Genomic DNA, 19,701 nt, shown 5'->3' with positions numbered 1-19,701 from the left:
TCTTGTTATTTCTAGGCATTAAATAAACAGTGTTATTTGCACAGGGATATGCATTAGCTGTGACCTCCTGGCCAGTTTCCTATTCCACCTCACTAACTGCCCACGTCAGGCTTCTGCACTTCCTGTCCTGAACTGGGCCCACTCAACTTCCCACTGCTGTTAACGGGCATCTTCCCATTGACTTCAGAGGGCATTGGATTGGTTCCCTAACCAGATGCATGCCCCTTTGAGGTGCTGAAAGCTCTCAGTGGGTCACGCCTTGACAAGAGCGGATTTGTGTTTGTAGGGCCGCTTAGCACTGTAAACAGCTGCTGTGTTCCAACCCAGCAGTGATTGCATTTTTAGTCCTGTGAACAGACAAAAACTGAGATTTCCAAAGCCACTTAAGGGGCTTGGCTTGCCATCATAATCATAGAATATCAGGGTTGGAAGGGACCTCAGGAGACCATCTAGTCCAACCCCCCTGCTCAAAGCAGGACCAATCCCCAATTTTTGCCCCAAATCCCTAAATGGCCCCCTCAAGGATTGAACTCTCAACCCTGGGTTTAGCAAGCTAATGCTCAAACCACTGAGCTATCCCTCCCCCAAGGGAATTGGGATGCCAAGTCCCCAAGCCAGCTTTGAGAATTTCAGTAGTAGCCTGTAGACTTGCTTAGGCTAAAGGGCACCCCATGTCTGTCTGCTAATACTATCTGAGTGTGCACTGCTGCTTGTCAAATTCTTCACAGCGTTGTGTTGCAGGAGAATGCTGGCAATCCCCAGCCCCTTGTTGGCCTGATAGCCCACCTGCAAAGCTCATTGGGTAAACCGACGCTCTCTTTCCCCATAGTTGGGAGTGATGACAGCCATTATAACATTCATGCAGAGGGGAAAAGAAAATAATTAGCCCCTTGAAACATTTGACGACATTTTAATGTTGTTTGAAAAGTCACGCCACAGCTAATGCTGGTCACTTAACTCCCATCTTGATGGATCTGAGCTGTCTAAGCTCCTCCTTGGTGCTACAGTTACCAATGATGAGATGTAATATATAGATATAAACTGTCCCCCAGGCCTGGCTCTCCCATTTAGTACAACTTACAAAGACTAGCAGGGTCTGTTGCAGGGCAGGTGGGACTGAAGCAGGTTTGGTTAGGGCTCAGGTGCACAGGGTGAGAGGTATGGAAGGCTTGGTCTACAGGTGAGTGCTGTGTGCTCTGGGAAGATGGCGCAAGACTGGCTCAGCACATGGTGCTGACGGTGCAGCAGCTGTGGTGGGAGTGCTGCACCCAGCATGATGTTGCTCTTTAGCCAGTGCTGTGGGTCTCTGCCGTTCACCAGCAACAACAGTCGGGATTGTCAACGCTGCCTGTCTGTGGCCCATTGCCATTAATTTCTAAAGGGCTTTGGGCGGCCAACCCCTTTGAAAACCCACCCTGACTCATGCTGAAAATCCCAGCCTTTCAAACACGATGGGCTTTGTTTGTAAGACATGAAGATGATTGGGTTTCTCTGGGCAGCAAAGTATGGAGAAAAACACATCCCCTGAGTCAGACACAGCCCTGGCAGTGGCATCTCCATCCGTGAGATGCTCATGAGGGTGGCCAGTCTGCCCCATGCTCAGCAAAGTGGAGCCGGTCGGTGTTTGGATGCAAGAGCTCCAAGGAACGTGCCGCAGAAAGTGGTGAGTGGGGTGTGCCTCCAGCTGAATGGGTATCCCAGGGTGGCGCGAGTGGGCAGTTGTCTGCTGGCTATGCTGGGTTTTTTTAAAGATGAGCTGTATAAACTGGAGGTTCTCGTCCTTTCCAATCAGTAACAAGCCCATGGCAGCCTGGGTGTTTGGGCAGTTGGGTTAATGCTGCCAGTGTTTACTAGCTAAATTCCCCCTCCACTTTATGGCTTGAAACTTTGCTTGAAAAGTTGGGACAGAGGTGGAGGGGAGGGGTAAATAGGCGCCAATATAAAAAAAGCCCTGAATATCAGGACAGTCCCTATAAAATCGGGACATCTGGTCACCCTAGTTTCCCAGCTTGTGGGGGATGTAGCATCCCTGGGCACCGCTCTGCAGTGGCCATATGCCACTGCTGGAGTGATTCCTGAGCACAGCGGGCTAGGCTTGTACCCTTAGCCAGGGCCGTCAGTGTGTGTAATTTATGCCAGCCCAGGTGTGGCTTCGGGAGACAAGCCTCTCAGTCGCTAGGAGGGATATTAAATTGCTGCGGGCCTATCACAACAGACAGTTAGAGTTCCTTCCATTATCCTGCCAGCTACAGGGGCCAATTTCTCTGCCCACTGCCTGCCTCCATCTGCCCCAGAAGTGGGGCATCGGCAGCACTGCCTTACTCCTACAGGCCTAGATCCACGAGCTGGTAATCCCACAGGGGGGGAACGGGGTGGGAGAGGTGATCTTATGCCTTTGCAGGAGGCATAGCTCAAGTCACAAGCTAGCCTGTAATTTTTATAGTGCTTGTGAATTCTTAAAGCCAAATTGGGGCACCATATGGCTGCCCATCACTTTACACACGTTCCCCAGCAAAATAAATGCTCAGTGTTTGTTTTTATTGTGATTTTAAAGTTGTACCTTTTATGAAAGAGCAAGAAACTACAGTTCTGTGGGGTTTTATTTTCATTTTTTTCCTGTCTTTTTGGACCTGCACAGCCCCTTGGGCATGTAACTGAAATGTGTCCAGTTATGCACAGATGAAAACAATTTTAATGGATTGCAGAATCTCATTCTTTAGGAGGTAAACGAAAGGCATGTTCTCGCCCTGTAAACAACGGAGCAAGATTAAAATGGGAAGCACTATACTCAGGCAGGACAGCCACTGAGAACAGGACTGTAATGTGTGAGTTGCCTTTATCTGCCCGGGGAGGTTTCAAAGGGTCTTGATCAGGAGTGAGGTTGCAGGCCTGGCTAGCGCCTGACCCATTGAGAATGACACTTATCTTTAGCTGACTGTTTTCTGCATTTAGACAGCTCTCATCTCCCTCCCCCGCCTCAGCCACACCTTTGCATCGAGGGTGGCCCCAGCGTGGAAATGCTTTTACGGTGGCCACTGTCTGGCTTTGGCATGAAAGGGGGGCAAAAATCCCTTTGTTTGCATTTTTTAAAAGACTAGAAAATTGGGCCTACTGGGGGGGGCAATCGTCTCATGTAATGGGGAAGAAAAGAATCCTGCCGGGGGGTCACCAAGATGCAAAAGAGGGAGTGTAACTGCACCTCAGTCATTCAGTGATACTGTGCGGAAACCAGTGCCTCCCTGCCAGACCTGTAAGGGGAGTGCTAATGCTGAGTTATGACCATAGAAGCACTGGTGGCTCATGGTAGCACCCAAGGGCCAGACCAGGTGTACCCTGATATGCAAGCCATGTTGGTTTTGCTCAAATGTAAGTATCACTAAACCAGGGTCATACACAGGAGTAAAAATTTGGCTGCTTTGGAAGGGCCCCCTGCAGCCAGAGGAGCTAGTTCTCCGCCCCCTCTCTGTGCCCTCCCCCCACCCTCCCCCATGGCCGAAGGAGCTGGCTGTCCCCTGCCACAGTCCCCATGCCAGAAAACCCAGTTCTCCCCACTGCGGCTCCAGGGCTGGTAGAGCTGGCTCCCCCTTCTTCCCCCAGCGATTGGGGGGCATGGCCTTTTGCCACCCTTGTGCATGCCCCTGCTCTAAACACAACTGTTCTCTCTGTGTGTGCTCGTATTTGTGCACACTGCTCTGCTGACTTCAGAGACCAAAGTTAAATTGTTACTATACTATTAGTTACTGCCGTCAGGTCTGCTGAGCCCAAGCAGCTATGTGAGAGTGAGCCACCTTCTCTGCTGGCTTGTGCACAGTTGAGACCACAGTTGGCTGGAGTCCCACTGCAGACTCTTCACTGATGAGGCATGAACCACACAGGACCCAGCCTGACCTTCATGTCCTAGGGTGAACTTGTGGAACTGGCAGTTAGGTGAGCCATTGTTTCACTTATCATCTGATGTGGTCTGGGAACACTGAGAGCCAATAGACAACATGAGGCTATAGCTGTAGAAGCTCTTTGTAGTGACCCACACTTCGTTATGTTAAGGGTTATGCCTTAAGTAGTCACACTTACCATGATGTTCATAATTTTTTTTAAGTTACTAGCAGGGATGCTGGATTTCATGACACCATCTGATGTCAGAGAGCTTGCTCTTTTTGGGGCAATTTATGTTTTTGCCTGATGAGCAGCTACCGGTGAAACCTCACTTTTCCATGCAACTATGCAAAAACTTCGAATAGATAACTGCTCTGCATTTAGTTAAGTGAGGGACCCTGGCCCCAAATCAGGCAAACATCACTCTGCAGGAAGAGCATTTAAGCATGTGCTTAACTATAACAATTGCTTAAGTTCCACTGAAGTCAATGGAACTTGATGTAAGCATATACTTAAAGTTAGGCACATCCCTAAGTGTTTTCCTGAATAGGGATGGCCTTAAACATGTAAAATGTTTTCCTGAATGGGGGCACCTACGCCTAACATGCATGACACCCTCAAGGTCTTAACTAATTGGTGCGGCAGGGACCAGTGTGATTTGGTTGGAGGCTACTGTCCCAGTTCTGCGATTGCAAAGACACCAGGAAGCAAGGGAATAAGACTCCATACTATTGAAAAGTCACCATATGGGCTGCTTCTGTAATTCTTTCCGTTCCCTGTAGTGCAATCATTTTGCACACATATACACACACACACACATACACACATACAGAAGCAGCTAATACACAAATATGCCTGAGGAAGCCGGCTCTAGGATCCCTGTAACAGATGTAACCACTGCTTACTAACAGCCGGTGTTCTTTTCAATGCATATTAGGTAGTAATATGCCCAGTGTCCACTTACCACAAGAAACCAAATAAGATGGGGCACAAGAAAACACTCTAGTTCAGAACTCTTTAATACAAGCTTATATTGTTTGTGTTTTTGATTCTCTGTTCTCCCGGCATCAGGGGACATAAACCCTCTTAGATGTGTGAGCATGTGTATGAAGATATATACAAAATCACACAGTTAAATATTTAAGCATACAAGGTATTATATATTTATATAATATAGAACTTTAAAGTATAGGAATCAACAATGGCAAAATATTTCTTATGTCTTTGACATAGCTTTTTTTTTTTTTTTAAGTGACACGTGACCTGTATTTGAAAGACCAGAGGAATTTGGTTTTATTTTTTTTAAAAAACCTGTATAAAGAAATTCTGTGAAAATGGTAAAAAAAAAAAAAAAAAACCCTCATGAACCAAAAGAAAGGACAACTGTTAAAAATTGTATTGAAAAAAAGAAATAAATTAGATGAACAATTGTGTAAATATAAATTAAAAAAAGATGACAATCTTAATAAATAAGCTTTACTATTTACATCTTTATATATTGCTTGGAGACTTAAATTAGATCCGTTAAAAACAAACAAATGCAAAATAAAAACCCAAAATAGGAGCAGCAAACGTACAGGCGTGAGGTACAGAATTAAGGGCTGAACTGTATTTTGTTTATCTGTTACTTTCTTTTTTTTTTCTCTCATTTTTCTTGTATACAGTAGACCAGTAGAATTCTTGTGAAAATACATCCTCAGCACTTCCTTGGATTATTGGTTGACGTAGCTTCCAGAAAGTGCCAGAAAGATTCCATAATAATAATAATAATAATTAATAATAATAATAATAATAAAAATAAACATAATAATTATAACAATAATAAAAAGATACAATATGATACATAAATATGGAAGAGCAGTTGGTACTATGAATACATTTTTTTCTCTAGATGAGATCACAGTTTTATTTGTAAATATTACACACATATATATAATATTACACATATAATATTATATATATATATAGCATATATATCTCTAATATGGCTCAATCCTGCTCCCATTAAAGTTAATAACAAAAAAACAACCTCTTGTTGGCATTGATGGGAACAAGATCCAGCCCAACATCTACAGACAGGTAAATGATTACAGAGGCCATACAATGCAAACTCCACAATGGTTCCAATTCCTCCCTCTTGAATTTCTGGTGAAAAATGTCTCATTACAGCCCTGGTTCTTTGTACTCAGAAGATCACAATGGGTGGCTGAATTGTGACCTCATGGATTGAAAAAAAAAAAATTGGAACCAAAAACATTTTCAGAACTGAATTCTTTTAGCTCAAACACAACCCTCATTAGCTCCGCCTCCCCCTGCAAGGCCAATATTGCACAGGTAGCACCAAGACTCTCTATCTGATGCTAGTCAAGCCAACTCATGCACTTGTGCTTGGTCAGAGAGGAAGCAATTAGATTTTAACTGAATCTCAGAGCTGTAGAATGGGGCCAAAAGGGGGGCAAATGGTTTGCTACAAAATATTACTAAAATGAAAACATCATCCTCATCCTGGTCCCACTATACTCCACTGAGGGTTTGAAAACTGGGCTCACTGGGAGCAAGAGCAACCCATTAGCTTTTGCATTAGTCCCTATTTGCCCTAATGAACTGGAGCTTAGAGGGAGTACAGCTTGACAGATTTGGGTCTGCTCTCAGTAAGTCCTGATCAAGCCCCCTTGAGCTCAATGGTTAAACTCCATCAATGGAAACATGGGGCTCAATCCAACAAGGTGCAGAACACCCTCAAGTCAACGGGAATTAAGGGTGCTCACTGCCTCTTGGAGGGACTCAGCGCTTCACAGGATTTGGCCCCAGGATGGTGTAAGTTGAAGTCAATGGAGTTACACCACTGAGATCAGAATCAGGCCATGTAACTTGAAGCTATCAAGTCTCTGCACATGGCTTTGTCTCAGTGACAGACTGAACACACCTCTTACTCTCATGAGTCTGTGGGAGTTTTGCAGGTGAGAAGACTGCAAGATGAGGCCTTAAGGCAAGGATTCTCAAAGCTGCCCAAGGGAGTTAGACCCAAAGTACTGGCATCTAACGCACTTAGGAAATCCCAACCTAAGTGTCAGTTTAACCCATTCAGTCACCTCCTTGTTTTCTAGATTGGACTCTAATGGAAATCAAGGGATGGAATCTAGGAAATGGGGAAAAGTTAATGCCCCTAATCCCAACTAATTGGAATTACCTGTCTGATCATTTAGCAGCTTTTCTTTTCTTTTCTTTTCTTTTCTTTTCTTTTCTTTTCTTTTCTTTTCTTTTCTTTTCTCTCTCTCTCTATCTTGTTGTTCTGAATTCAGACTGTGCAGTGATTTTTGAGTGCAGTAATTGGAGCACAGTGAAATACTGCATAAATGTATATGTACAGTTGGATAATGTAAAAAAAAGCACAAATACACATGTTAAAAAAATCTGGAAAAAATAAATGCAATGAACCCACCCACCCCCACCCTCCAAAAAACAACAATATACCCACCTCCCGCCCCCCTTCCCCGCAAGAAACAAAAAACATATCAAATTAGCCTTATTTCCTGGACTTGTCACAAAGCACAAGGGAAAAAAAAAACCCAACCCAAACCCCGAAAACCCTCCAGACAATGCAATAAACACTTCACTGTATTTCTAGGGAAATCTACACATAAGTGTCTAACTCTCTACTCAGTTGGCCGAACAACACACAAAACTAGGTTTTGCTCTTCTCAGGTTTGGATCATGCATCTTTTTTTTTTCCTTTCTTTTTCCCCCTCCTCTTTCTCTTCTCTCCGTAAAGCCTTGTTGTTATTTCCCCCCCTCCCCCCCCACTTGAATCAGTTGCAGCAAGAAACCGTTGTTTGGTTTTTTTTTTTGTTTTTTTTTTAATATATATTTTTTTTAAACACAGGTAAAACCTAGAACAAACCGACAGTTACAACCAAGTGAAACCAAAACTGGAAGGGAGGTAGCTGGAACCTGACTCTGAACGATCCTCTGGCACAACCCTCCTGTCTCAGCCTTGGGGGGTGAGGGGCAGCAGAATGTGCAAGAAAACATGGACACCAGCGCAGTCCGTTTGGGGGTGGAGGGTAGCAGCTGATCGGGTTTTCCCACCCCGTCACGCACGATTCGCCACTTTCTGATCTAGCTTTCCCTCTTCCTAACCATGGAAGCCATCAGCAGCTGGAGCCAAGCCTGCTCCAGGTGAAGATGATTGCCTCATTCAGGGCTACTGTGGGGTGGAGTGTTGGCCCCACATCTCTGGCAATCAGGCAGGTACCACGGGACCTGCACCAAGTGAGCAGCTGCCTTCAGTGGCTTTATATCTTTTGTTTTGTGCATTTGCTTGGTGGCTCGTGTCCCTCCCGCCTGATCCAATGCCCACTGATTTCAATGGGAGTCTTTCCACTGATGCCAATGGGGGCTGGATTGGACCCTGAAAGAGTTAACCCCTTATACACCAAGGATTAGATTAACCTTTTCCTCAGGACTGCTGCACAAGGGAGAGGGAGGTTGGGAAAGGGCCCACTGTGGCCCCTTCACTCACCCACCTATGCACAGAGGCAAGGCACAATGGGAGTCTTGTGTTCAGGGAGTGCAAGTGGGCAGAGCTGGGAATCAGCAGCCCCCTCACGCACATTCCAACCCAGGTTTTCTTCTGGTAAACCCCATGGGAGGGAGGGAACGCTGTGCAAAACAGCGCTGACATGCGCTGCTGGTGCTGTGGGCTCCGTTGGAGGAGATGCACTGCCTAGGCATGCCAGAGGGGAAAATAGCAGCATGGAGGTTCTGCCCTGAAGAGGGGACTGCCATTATTGGCAGACCGGGGACTGCAGCGCGGTAACTGGCATGTGAGGCTGTGTGGGTGAGAGGCCTCACCTCCTTCCACACTAGCCTCTCCCCCGAACGCAAAGAGGACTCAAATCTCTGTGAGTAGCAGCTTGCCCTATCTTCTCCACATTGATCCCTCTCTATGCAAAAAGGGAGCTATTTCGGCCCTGAGTTCTCAGGAGCTCACAATGAGCACGAGGCAAGTATACATCTTTGGGGCTCTATGCAGGGTAGCATTCTAACTGGGAAAATTATATATATTATATATATAAAATTATATATATATAAAAACCAAAACCATATTAATACACATCACTGAAAAGTTAGAGCTGCCCCTGGCCTAGCCGCTCTTTGCTCTCTGGGCGGTGCAAGTAGGACATGGGACACTAAGCAGAGCTCCTGCCAACCTGTCGCGGGCGTAGAGGACACAAGCCAGTCGGTATCTGGGGCTTGTGAGCTCTTTTGATGATACGTGAAGCAAACCGCCAGCACAGGGGAGGGGCAATGCCACTGTCTCGCATGTATTTTCGTGTGGATGGTGGCCTCAGAAGAGAGGCAAAGGACTCGGGGCTGCAAGGTGCAGGGGATCTCTGTGTGTAACCACAGCTCCCACTCTACTCAGCTAGATTTGAGGATGCTCAAGGTAAGCCCCCTGAGAGAGCCATGATGCCTGACCAATCCTTTTGTCCTTGGGAGGGCAGCAGTGAGTGCGTGCGTACAGGTGGGTGGGATGCCGGCCTGACAGCCAGGACTGGACCTGTTCTCTGAATCAATAGAGGGCTTTGGAGGTGGGACCGATGTACGACACAGTCACTGCCCCTGGAGATTGGAATTGTTTTGGGGCCATCCCTAGTTTAATTGCCGTAGCTTTAACGGAGCGAGTCCAGGGATGTGTTTGGCCCTTTATCTTTGGATCCTTAATCTTGACCCCAGTTTCTACAAGCCTGTTGATTTCCCATGTTGAGCCATTTTTACAGCCTCCGGCAGCTCCCCAAGTGCGCCACGGCTGGGGAAGGGAGATGCAGCCTCTGTAGAAGGCTGGGCATTGACTATACTCAACAGAAATGAAGTCTAGGTCTAGGGAGGGGTCCTAAGGCCCCTAAATCAGTGAGTGCCACTGGGATGCCCAAGCTGGGCAATGAAGCACTGGGAGATTTTGGTGTCAGTGAGTTGAGGAAGAATTCCTCTTCTGGCTTAAAATGTTCCCATGGATTTGAATTTTTTGCTCCTCCCCCAACCCCCCCCCCAAAATCTTTTTCCTTCCCCAGAGTCTAAAATATCAGGCAAGCAGGACAATTCATTCTGGCTGCATTGGTTCAAGGGCTTGCAGCCGTTTCTAGGATGGCTTCAAGGGGAGCCATGGTCCTTGTGAATGCACTTAAATGAGCTGCCCAAGCTCTAAAATGCCGCTGCCATTCCCTTGTCAGGCAACGTCAGGCCCGTCTCTCGTCTGAGCCCATTTTAAAGCCTTGAAGAAGGGGGAATTAGCCCTTTCAGGGAGGCATTATTGTCAACAGGAGCCCTAAACTAAGGGATGCCAATCCAGCTGTTAGTGTGCAGACTTTAGGGATATGTTTGGAATGGGTTGTAGCAGCAATGTCTGCACTGGCTCCATTGGGTATCAGATTGACTCGATGGGATCTGAAGCAACCAGAGGATGCTGAATCCCAATTAAGACATGACTGAGCAGCTGGTGGAAAGTGCACCTTTCTGGACCAGAACTGGAGGTGGGGAGGAAGGGGCAGATGGGAGGTGTGAGGGTAACCTCTCTTCATGCCCTTCCTTTTGGAAGATTCCAAGCAGCTGATCTGCTCTGAAGTTGCTCTGTGGGATGTATCGTCCACAGGCCTGGGAATTTAATACTGACAAACTGGGTTCAAAAGTCTAATCCTGTCCCCAACCATTCTTTCCACTTGGCTCATGCCTTTGCACTCTCTCCCTCTCCTCTTCTCCAGCCTCTCCTGTGCCAACAGGAACACGAAAAGGTTGTTCAATATAATATACCAAAAGGGAGGGGAGGAGGTTTAAGCAGAACCATTGACTAGCTGGAGGTGAAGCAGCAAATCTCCTTGGCTGGCTGGTGTCCTGATTTCTTGCCCCAGTGCTGAGGAGAAAACCAGAGGGTCTGAAAGGCAGGTTGTAGGTAAGCTTTAAGGCAGATTGTTTGGTTGCTTGGGGTTGTTGTCACCCTGTCCTGACACAGTAAAGAAACTAGTTGTATGGGACATAGCAGCAGGAGTAGCAGCAGCAGACATGCTCAAACGACAAGTATGGGGGTTTGATTTACCCTCCCTATTCCCTCAGGAGCAATAATCTCCAATCCTCAGTGCCAGCCTAACTCATCAGTGCCAATCCTCAGCCCATCCACTCGCTAGCACCCGCCTTTGTTTCACCACGGGACGGTCTGCCCACCAGCAAACATTTCGGAGTTTCTCCCATGTGTAGGCTGCAATTTGCAAGCTGAATGGAGGCCAGTGCAGCTGCGCAGAAAAGCCCAGTACAGTTTGCAAAGCTCCTAGCCTGGGTGTAATATTTCCATGATAAGATAATGCAACCCACATTTCAGCCGTCTGGCCATTTGGAAAGACATTCGCCAAGATGCATGGTCCCGTGGTGAACCCATCCTAACCTCAGTTCCCTGGGCATTAGATACCTTGGCATTCAGCATCAGTATAGGCTTGGCCTGGTTTCATCCGAGAACTCAGCCTCTTCCATGAATGGTCTGAGTTATGAGCGCTGGAGAGAGGAACGTGTGTTTGCTTTGATCTCAATCTCTCTATTTATCTCTATAAATTTGTATATATATATATGGCTTGTTTCTCGCCTTAGATCTAGATACAAACAGTTCAAATTAGGTGGGCACACAACTGCATAAACACATGCTGTTTTGAAACTTAAAAGTCTTGACTCGACTCTTTCTTTTTGCTTGTTTGTTGTTTTTGCTATTTAAGATATACTTAATACATAACCCCCCACTTTGAGTTCTCCTTGGACAAAAATTAAAGGCAGACTGGTTGAATTCTAAAGGTCCCTGGTGCAGAAATGCCATCCAGTTGAGCAGCTAAATGTTAAAGACAATACCAAAAAGGGATGTGGTGTCTCTCCGAGCCTGCCTTTAGCGGTGTGATCATCCATTTCATGTTGCCGGACGTTACCCGCGATTGAAGCTGCGTACATCCTTCTGACTGTTCTCTTGAGCGTTGGGGTCTAGGCAAGCACATTCTGCTTGTAGATCACAGGACATAGGGAAAGGAATAACCTATGGGATAGAGGCAAAAACACAGGGAAGTGCATGAGGAAACACACTTTTCGACAGTCATGTGGATAATTTTATGCACTTAGTTTTGAAAATCTTGGACTAAATTCCTCGGGGCAGGAACTGTACCCCGCACATCACTGAGCACTTAAACAATGATGAAAAGGTGCACGTGTTTCACCAAGAGTGAGCCTTTCAACGTGTGGTGTTTTCAAAGTACAGAGGCCCAACAACTGAGTGGGTAGGAACCTTGGAAGGAATGGGAGCAGGAGATTTTGCTCTGTGCAAATAAACTCTCCTCATTGTCTGTTTAAAGAAGAGCATGCAGTAGTCGAAGTAACAGCCTGGAGTGCTTGGCTAACAGACCTTGATTTCAGCCTATTGCATCATGGCATTTACATAAAGAGAAGGGGGTGGGGGAGAGTCCTGCTTGCCTGAAGTGAATTCCCAAGAGTCTCTCCCATCTGCGCAGACAGAGTTAATGACCTAATTCCCCTCCCCCAACCCTTTCCAGGACAGTGCTGCAACCTGTTCAAATGTTCTCGGCAAGTACAGCAAGCATTTGCTCACTCTCATTCACTTGGCTCTGCTTCCACATGTTTGCTTCCTCGTTTTATATGCACTTTTCTCCAGACCATGCCGCTTGGATCTGTCTGTTCCCTATCTGTATCCATCCATCACTGGCACATGGAAGAATGTGGACCATGCACTTACACACATAATTACCATTTCTGTCCATGAAGCTATCCCTTCCGTACGTGTGCCTGCGGGTCTGTGTACAATGTGCCTTTCTCTTTACACACACGCACAGGAAAGACGGGCAGGCGGGGGGGGAACATCTTTATTTCACAGCGAGGCAGCCTGAGATGGGGACACAATGCAGCTCAGAAAAGAGCTCAGATAGCCAACGCCGGGCATGGATTCAGTGCTCTCCAGCACCTCCACCCAGCACATCTGACTTCACCTTCACAAACCTCAATCATTCAGGTGGAGTAGGACACTGGTTTTGGGTCAAACTGTGGCACTGCCCAAAGAACTGAATCAAAGACCGGGTGACTGAAACACATGTGAAGGGAAGAGAAATGTCAAGAGTCTAAAAATAAATAAATTCAAATAATAGAAATCAGAGAATTTGTAGAAACTGGAGAAAACAGGAAGAGCTAAGAGGATACTTTGTAGCCTAAAGGTATAGGCACAAATTAAGGCAGTAAAGCAATGAGCTTTCAGGCCTGTAAGGGTGTATTAATTATATTTATTACTTAAGAATTCCCAGTTAACACACTGAGGTTTGATAGCAAATACCTTTACCCATAGTCTACAACTTGGTCCATCCCTAAACCAGTCAGGCAGGACTACTGCAAACTACAATGTCCCAAATATTCTTAAATGAGATGGTGGAGTCTATTGGGTAGAGTGAAGACCTGAAGTTCATTCCTGACTGCTGCTGACTCACTGTTTTGCCTTGGCCAAGCTCTTCTGTCTCTGTGTTTCAGTTATTCTCCCAGTAAACTGGGGATAATGCTCCTTTAGAAATACCCATCAGTGCTACATTGTCACTCTTTGGAACTCCAGAGTCAAGAATGAGAACCCCGTAAGATGATGTCTTCAAAGAAGCATGTTACAGGTATGTAATTTCCCTGTGTGCACCTCACAGGGCTGTGTCGAAAAATTGACTTTTGAACTTCCTGGCTCTCTGGAGTTCGTTACAGTTTGATGTCAGTCTGGTGTTCTTTTGAAATGAAGTCAGTGGGCCTCTCCTTATAGCCTCCCCCCCTCCATCGGCCCTTCCTTCTTTGCTTTCTAACAAACAATTACAAGGACGTGTGAAACCAGAACTGGACAATCTCAGGTCTCAATACAGGGTGAAATGCAATGGCCAGTGATATACAGGAGGTCAGACTACATGACCTAATGGTCCCTTCTGGCCTTAAACTCTATCAATCTGTGGAAAGAGAACAATCCCCCTTCACCGTGAGAGCCTCTGGAGAGTGAATGTCTTTCTCTCTGTTGTCCGAAAAGAACCCTACAGTCTGCCCTACAGGATTCTATACTGATATAGTCCAACCAGGCCAGTAGTCTGCCCCCAACAGATGCTTCAGAGGAAAGTGCAAGTTCTCTGCAGTGGAACAACATGGCTATAAGGGGAATTCCTCCTAATCCAGTGAACGGTTGTGTTAGTCTCTTTATACCTCTTACATATTTTTATCCTATCTAATGTAATGTTCTCATTGTCTAATCTTCACCACAATGATATCTTAACAGCAGCAAGACTCCCGGGATAATTATGCATTGTATAATGATGTACTGGACATTTATATGGATAAAGAGAATATCCACAGTCCTATCTGACAGGATACAAATCTTTAAATGCTCATGCTAGAGGGCATAAGCCAATCCCTCACTGACAGGGAAGAAAAAGGTAGGATGCAATGAGGACAGGTAAACTCAAACACGCATGGCTGATCTCATGACTTCAGCAACAAAAGAGCAGAGGAGAAAGGCTTGCATTCTCACAGAGAAATAACAATTAAAACATATGGTTGTTCCAAGCCCCCAAGATTTTCACAAGTATTTAGGTACCTAAAGGTACAGAAAGGCACCAAGTAGGAGTTCCAAAAGTGACTAACTGCCTAATTCCCACAGACATTTAAAAATCCAGCCCTAAGTTTTTTGGGAGCAGAGACTATCTTTTCCTTCTGTGTTTGTACATTTCCTGACACAACAGAGGCCTGGTCCATGACTCGGGCTCCTAGGTGCTACAGCAATACAAACAAACAACAACAAGAAGAAGCTGTCTTCCATTCCTTGTTCACTGAGCCATGCTCTGGTTAGGTGCTTGAGCCCAGAAAAACACACTCTAAAATGAACCGGCATTTTTTTTTCCAGATAGCTCTTTAAGGTCCCAAGTCATTAACAGAATATATGACTAGCACTGACATGTTCAAATATATGCATTTAATCTAGACATTATATACATTTAAAAACAAATCTGTTTTCCTTCATTTAGCTACGAAGACCTGCGCTCCCTTGTGTCTCCCCTTGCAACAGTTGATGCCTAACACCCAGGAATGCTGCTGTAGCAGAAGAAAGACAGAATGTTAAAAACTCAGGTCTTGGCTCAGTGATTGTTGTGAAACAGACAAAGATACTGTATCCACAAACAAACTGATGTAGGCAAAGAACACCACAGCCCAAGAATGGACATGGAAAAGGGGTTAGGGGAGAGAAGTGAGAGCACATAACCACATATATACACACTAGCACATGAGAGATGGGCCAGAACCAAAACCAAAGGACCGAACCACAAAGAATTCCAGGGACATATGGATCAAAACCGGAATGCTGGTCTTTGAGCCTATCTTGAATGCACACACACACGCACAAACATCTGAGAGATGGGCCAGAACCAAAAACCACAGGACAGATTAGCACAGAACTCTGGGGAACTTTGGGTCAAAATCTGTAGTTGGTTCTAGGGTCTGTCTTTAATGCACACACACACACACACAGAGTTAACAAAAGGAATCAAAGGCATCTTGTCCTCATCATGCACATAGGCTAAGCCTGACAAAGAGACATGGAGAACACAGAGCAAACATTATTCTGGAATTAGAACATCCACACGCAGCTATTCAAGAATCAATATTGCATTTTAAATTCACATCCCACCTTAATCCAAATTATCTTTCAAATGTAGATAAATCCTTATTTTTCTAATCCTTTTCTGAATTTTACCGAGCATTCGGTCTAAATAAAATCATGTGGCAGCGAGTTCCACATGTTAAATGATATGATGTGTAAAAACTGCTTCCTTTCATCAGTTTTAAATTTCTTGCCTTCCAGTTTCACTGGAGGGGGAAAGGACAGACAGACATAGAAAAAGAGAGAGACCACCTGTATGAGGACATTTCACCCTTTCAAACCTCTAAATTCTCTATCAGCTCTGTGACACCAAGGCTCAGAGATCTATTTGTGGTTCATAACTGGAAGTTGTTTTTCGTTTTTCCCCCTTTCTTTGAGTTAAAAAATCCATATAATTTGTAGCCAACTTTACATCCATCACAGACTGTAGAAGGGGTATAACCCTCTTAGAATCATAGAATCATAGAATATCAGGGTTGGAAGGGACCTCAGGAGGTCATCTAGTCCAACCCCCTGCTCAAAGCAGGACCTAATCCCCAACTAAATCTCTGCAATCTCTGTTCTAAGAGCCTTATCCAGAGCCTGCTGAAGTTAATGGGAATCTTTCTGTTGACTTCAGTAGGCTTGGGATCAGGCCCTTAATTTCTGCACCCATATATTACATGACAGGTCCTGTTCTGACAGTGCAGAAGCACTGTCACTCTGAGTCCTAGAGGAGACAGCACAAAGACAGGAGACACTGATGCATGGCTGGGATCCAGTCAACTAAATGGACCGGAGGCAGCTTGTCCTCCTCATGGGGCAGCTACGGATTGACACACAGCTAATGCTATCCAGACTCAGATAACCCACTGAGAATCGCTGAGAAAGGACAATCTGGAGGAAACAGATGGGAATGCATTTGAGGGTTTTACTCGCCTCCTTCCCAGGGTGAAATCCCAGGCAGGTACCGGGAGGGACGGGAGAATAGCAACATAAATAGCCTGATTCTTAGCCCTCCATACCCTCTCTCCCACCCCCGCTTCACACTGTGGCTTCAATGCACTTGCGGCTGATTGACACTGGCGTAAGTGCGGCTGTGGGGGTGGGGAGGAGCGTCGCATGTCGGGAAACAGCGTGTTGTTAGATAGAAGTTGAAATGTTTGCAAAATCTCCCTGATGTGACTAACTCTGGAAGTATGAAGAACCCCCACGTCCATCTTCCCTCCTATGGATAAAAGTGCTGGGTCAAGATAAGCATGGCAGGCTGCAGCAAGCCGTTCTCAGTGGCCGCTCACCTCCCCCCGGTACCCTCAGAGTTCACACACCAAGTGTGGGCTTTGTTCCCTAACAGGGCTCTTAAGCGCAAACACGTCTTGTACGTTTCTTCTCCCTGGTTTCTGGCATTTAGGTCACCAGGGCTTTTCTGAGATGACGCAAAAATTGACTTTTAACTCTTTGGGCTGGTATGCTGGGTTCACTCCCAAACCAGGTCAATGCCCCCTCAAGGCCTGGGAAAGGAGAGATTAAAGCTCCTCAGAGGCCCAATACAGCATGGTATGTAAGGTTTAGAAGACCTGACTTGCCTCTCCCACAGGTGTACATCCAGAGCTATCCCATTGATGTTCATGGGCCTGACTCTCTTCTTGCTCATCCTGATGTAAATCAAGAGTTATTCCATTGAACTCAACAGGCCTGATTCGCCTCTCATTCACCCTGGGGGGTCAATCAGGAGTAACTCAACTGAAATGAATGTAATTACATTGGCATAGATCCAGCATGAGAGTAGTGTCAGGCCCTAGAGGGTATGTCTACGTGACAAAGAAAAACCCACAGCTGGCCTGTGCCAACTGACTTGGGCTCACAGGGCTCAGGCTATGGAGTTTTTGCATTGCAGTGTAGACTTCCGGTCTTGGGGTGGAGCAGAAGATCTGGGATCCTCCCACCCCGCAGGGTCCGAGAGCCCGGGCTCCCGCTCAAGCCTGGAAGTCTAACTGCAATGAAACAGCCCTCAGCCCGATCCCCGCGAACCCAAGTCTGCTGAGACGGCCAGCCGCAGGTGTCTAGTTTCTGTGTAGACATCCCCCTAGAATAGGGGAAGATGTAACAAGGAGGTCAGTAACTTACTTTAATTCCCTGCTCTTCATCTGCGTTCATAATGCTGACAATCGAGGGGCTGAAATGAGCAAGAGAGCCAGTTTGGCAAACCACACGGAGTGTGAAAGCAAGCAGCTCTGCCGCTCCGCAATCAGCTGTGCTTCCAATCCCTGTGCTACTGATTGTGAAAACATGAATGTAATTAGTCTAAATAAGCACCAAAGATTTCAGAGCAGCCTGACCACCCAGAGACAAATAGCTGATGTGCAGTAAGGAAAGCCCTGTTCCTTGGTTTCTGTAACACTTGCTAATGAAGCAAGGTTGGGTGGCTGAGCAAACAGTTAGCAGCTCTCCATGGATTGCTGTATGTTGTGGGGTTCCCACAACATACAGCATTTCTCATACCAACCAAGAATTTGCTCTCAGGATAGACAACACGGGCTGCAACCATCACTGCTTTTAATGTATTGCTGTCTGGAAAAGGATCCCTTTGCTGTTAGGCAAACCAACTCTGAGCCCTGAAATGGCCACTCAATCACCCATGACCAAAAATGCCCTCACATGTCACACAACCACTTGCTAACCAGGATCAAACATAACAAGTAAGCAAGTTCACCCAAATGCCTGGATGACACAGTGCACTTGGAGCACATACTAAACACTGAACCATTTCTAAATTAAGGAAGCAATGCTATTTATTGCATCCTCTGTTCCTTTATGCACCCTATATTGTACCTCTCTAGCTAATTACAGTGAACAGGAACAGCCTGCCAGGGGCACTGGAGGTGGCATTTCAGGGAGATCCACTCTTCTGAATAAGCATCGTTTCCTCAGAGGCAGCTAGATCTCAGTGGCAGCTATGTGAGCTTTCTTATACCCACGTTCTAAACACTGCCAGTTAGGACTAGTGGCTTCAGGCAGAAGAGCAGGAATAGGAACATTGCAAGAAAGCACCATGTTTCAGAGATGATCGGACTTGGGTATTTACATCTCCAGAGTACTCATAGATTGTCAATTTTACTTTTGGCCACAGAAGATGGATAGGGATCCACTGGATCCCACTTTGGGGTGGTGGGCTGGGATGGACGCACTCCTTGGAAATCATTGCCGATACTACTGCAAATTAAAGCAATATGTCTGCTCAAGGCCCTTTGCTTTATGTCCTGGTTTCTTGAGCGAAGAGGCTCAGATAAGTTTCCATGTGTGGGTGAACCATGCCAGGTTCTCCATCCAGCACTAGGCCTCTTTTGTTTTTCACTGAGCCACTCTGTGTTTTTTTTCTCCATGGTGTGCACCTGTTTCAATGGAACATCAATCGGCTTAAGATTTGACATTTTAAATGGAGATTTGTGCCAAGGTGATGTATACTTGGCATTAGGGCAAAGTAGTTGATGTCTAACCTAAGCTGTGAAACTGTCTGAGACAGATTCTCCTTTCAACTGCTCTGGGGCTACCCCCTTGTGATGAAGTGGAGTGGCAGGAATGTAAGTGAGAGGAGAATGTGGCACTACAAATACAGTCCAGTTTTGCGGAATTTAAAGAGCTTATTCTTCAGGGTTAGATTCAAGTTGTGCACCTTGAACAGTTGCAGGGACTGGGATGAAGAATATTTAACATAGAGTGTCCGTGATGATAATTTACAATAAAATATGTGAGCAGGGCCCATTGAAAAATGATTTTGATCTGCACAAGTTCTTTCTCGCCATGCTTGTCAAGCGAAAACTCATAAAATGGAAAGAAACGAGGAAAGTAGTGGAGGAGAAACGCAACAGGACAGGAGAAATCCTGGGGGAAGAAAAAAAACACACCCACAACAGGGGAGTAGTTACTCTGCAAGGGGTTGTTAAAAGTTCCGCAGGGAACTTTTGGAGGATCTCTGAAATTAAGTCATGGAAGACAAGTGAGATTCCAGAGGACTCAAAAAGGGCAAATATAGTGCCAATCTATAAAAAAGGGAATAAGGGCAACCCAGGAATTTACAGACCAGTCAGCTTAACTTCAGTACCCGGAAAGATAATGGAGCAAATAATTAAGCAATCAATTTGCAG

The 19,701-nt window shown here is 45.8% G+C and overlaps 1 protein-coding gene across 1 annotated transcript in view; it reads right to left on the bottom strand.

The window, feature by feature from the left end:
* Window positions 1-7,670: 7,670 nt before the first annotated feature.
* PAPPA (pappalysin 1) overlaps window positions 7,671-19,701 on the bottom strand; it is a 228,182-nt gene continuing 216,151 nt past the window's right edge. The window contains exon 22 of the mRNA XM_038374672.2: window positions 7,671-11,938. Within this exon, the coding sequence (XP_038230600.1) occupies window positions 11,831-11,938 (108 nt within the window). The 3' untranslated portion in view covers window positions 7,671-11,830. The remainder of the gene's footprint in view (window positions 11,939-19,701) is intronic.

The sequence above is a fragment of the Dermochelys coriacea genome, chromosome 16, assembly GCF_009764565.3.
Source record: "Dermochelys coriacea isolate rDerCor1 chromosome 16, rDerCor1.pri.v4, whole genome shotgun sequence".
NCBI classification, from domain to species: domain Eukaryota; kingdom Metazoa; phylum Chordata; order Testudines; family Dermochelyidae; genus Dermochelys; species Dermochelys coriacea.
The sequence above is the reverse complement of the archived record's forward strand: the minus strand, read 5'-3'. Positions and strand labels throughout refer to the sequence as shown.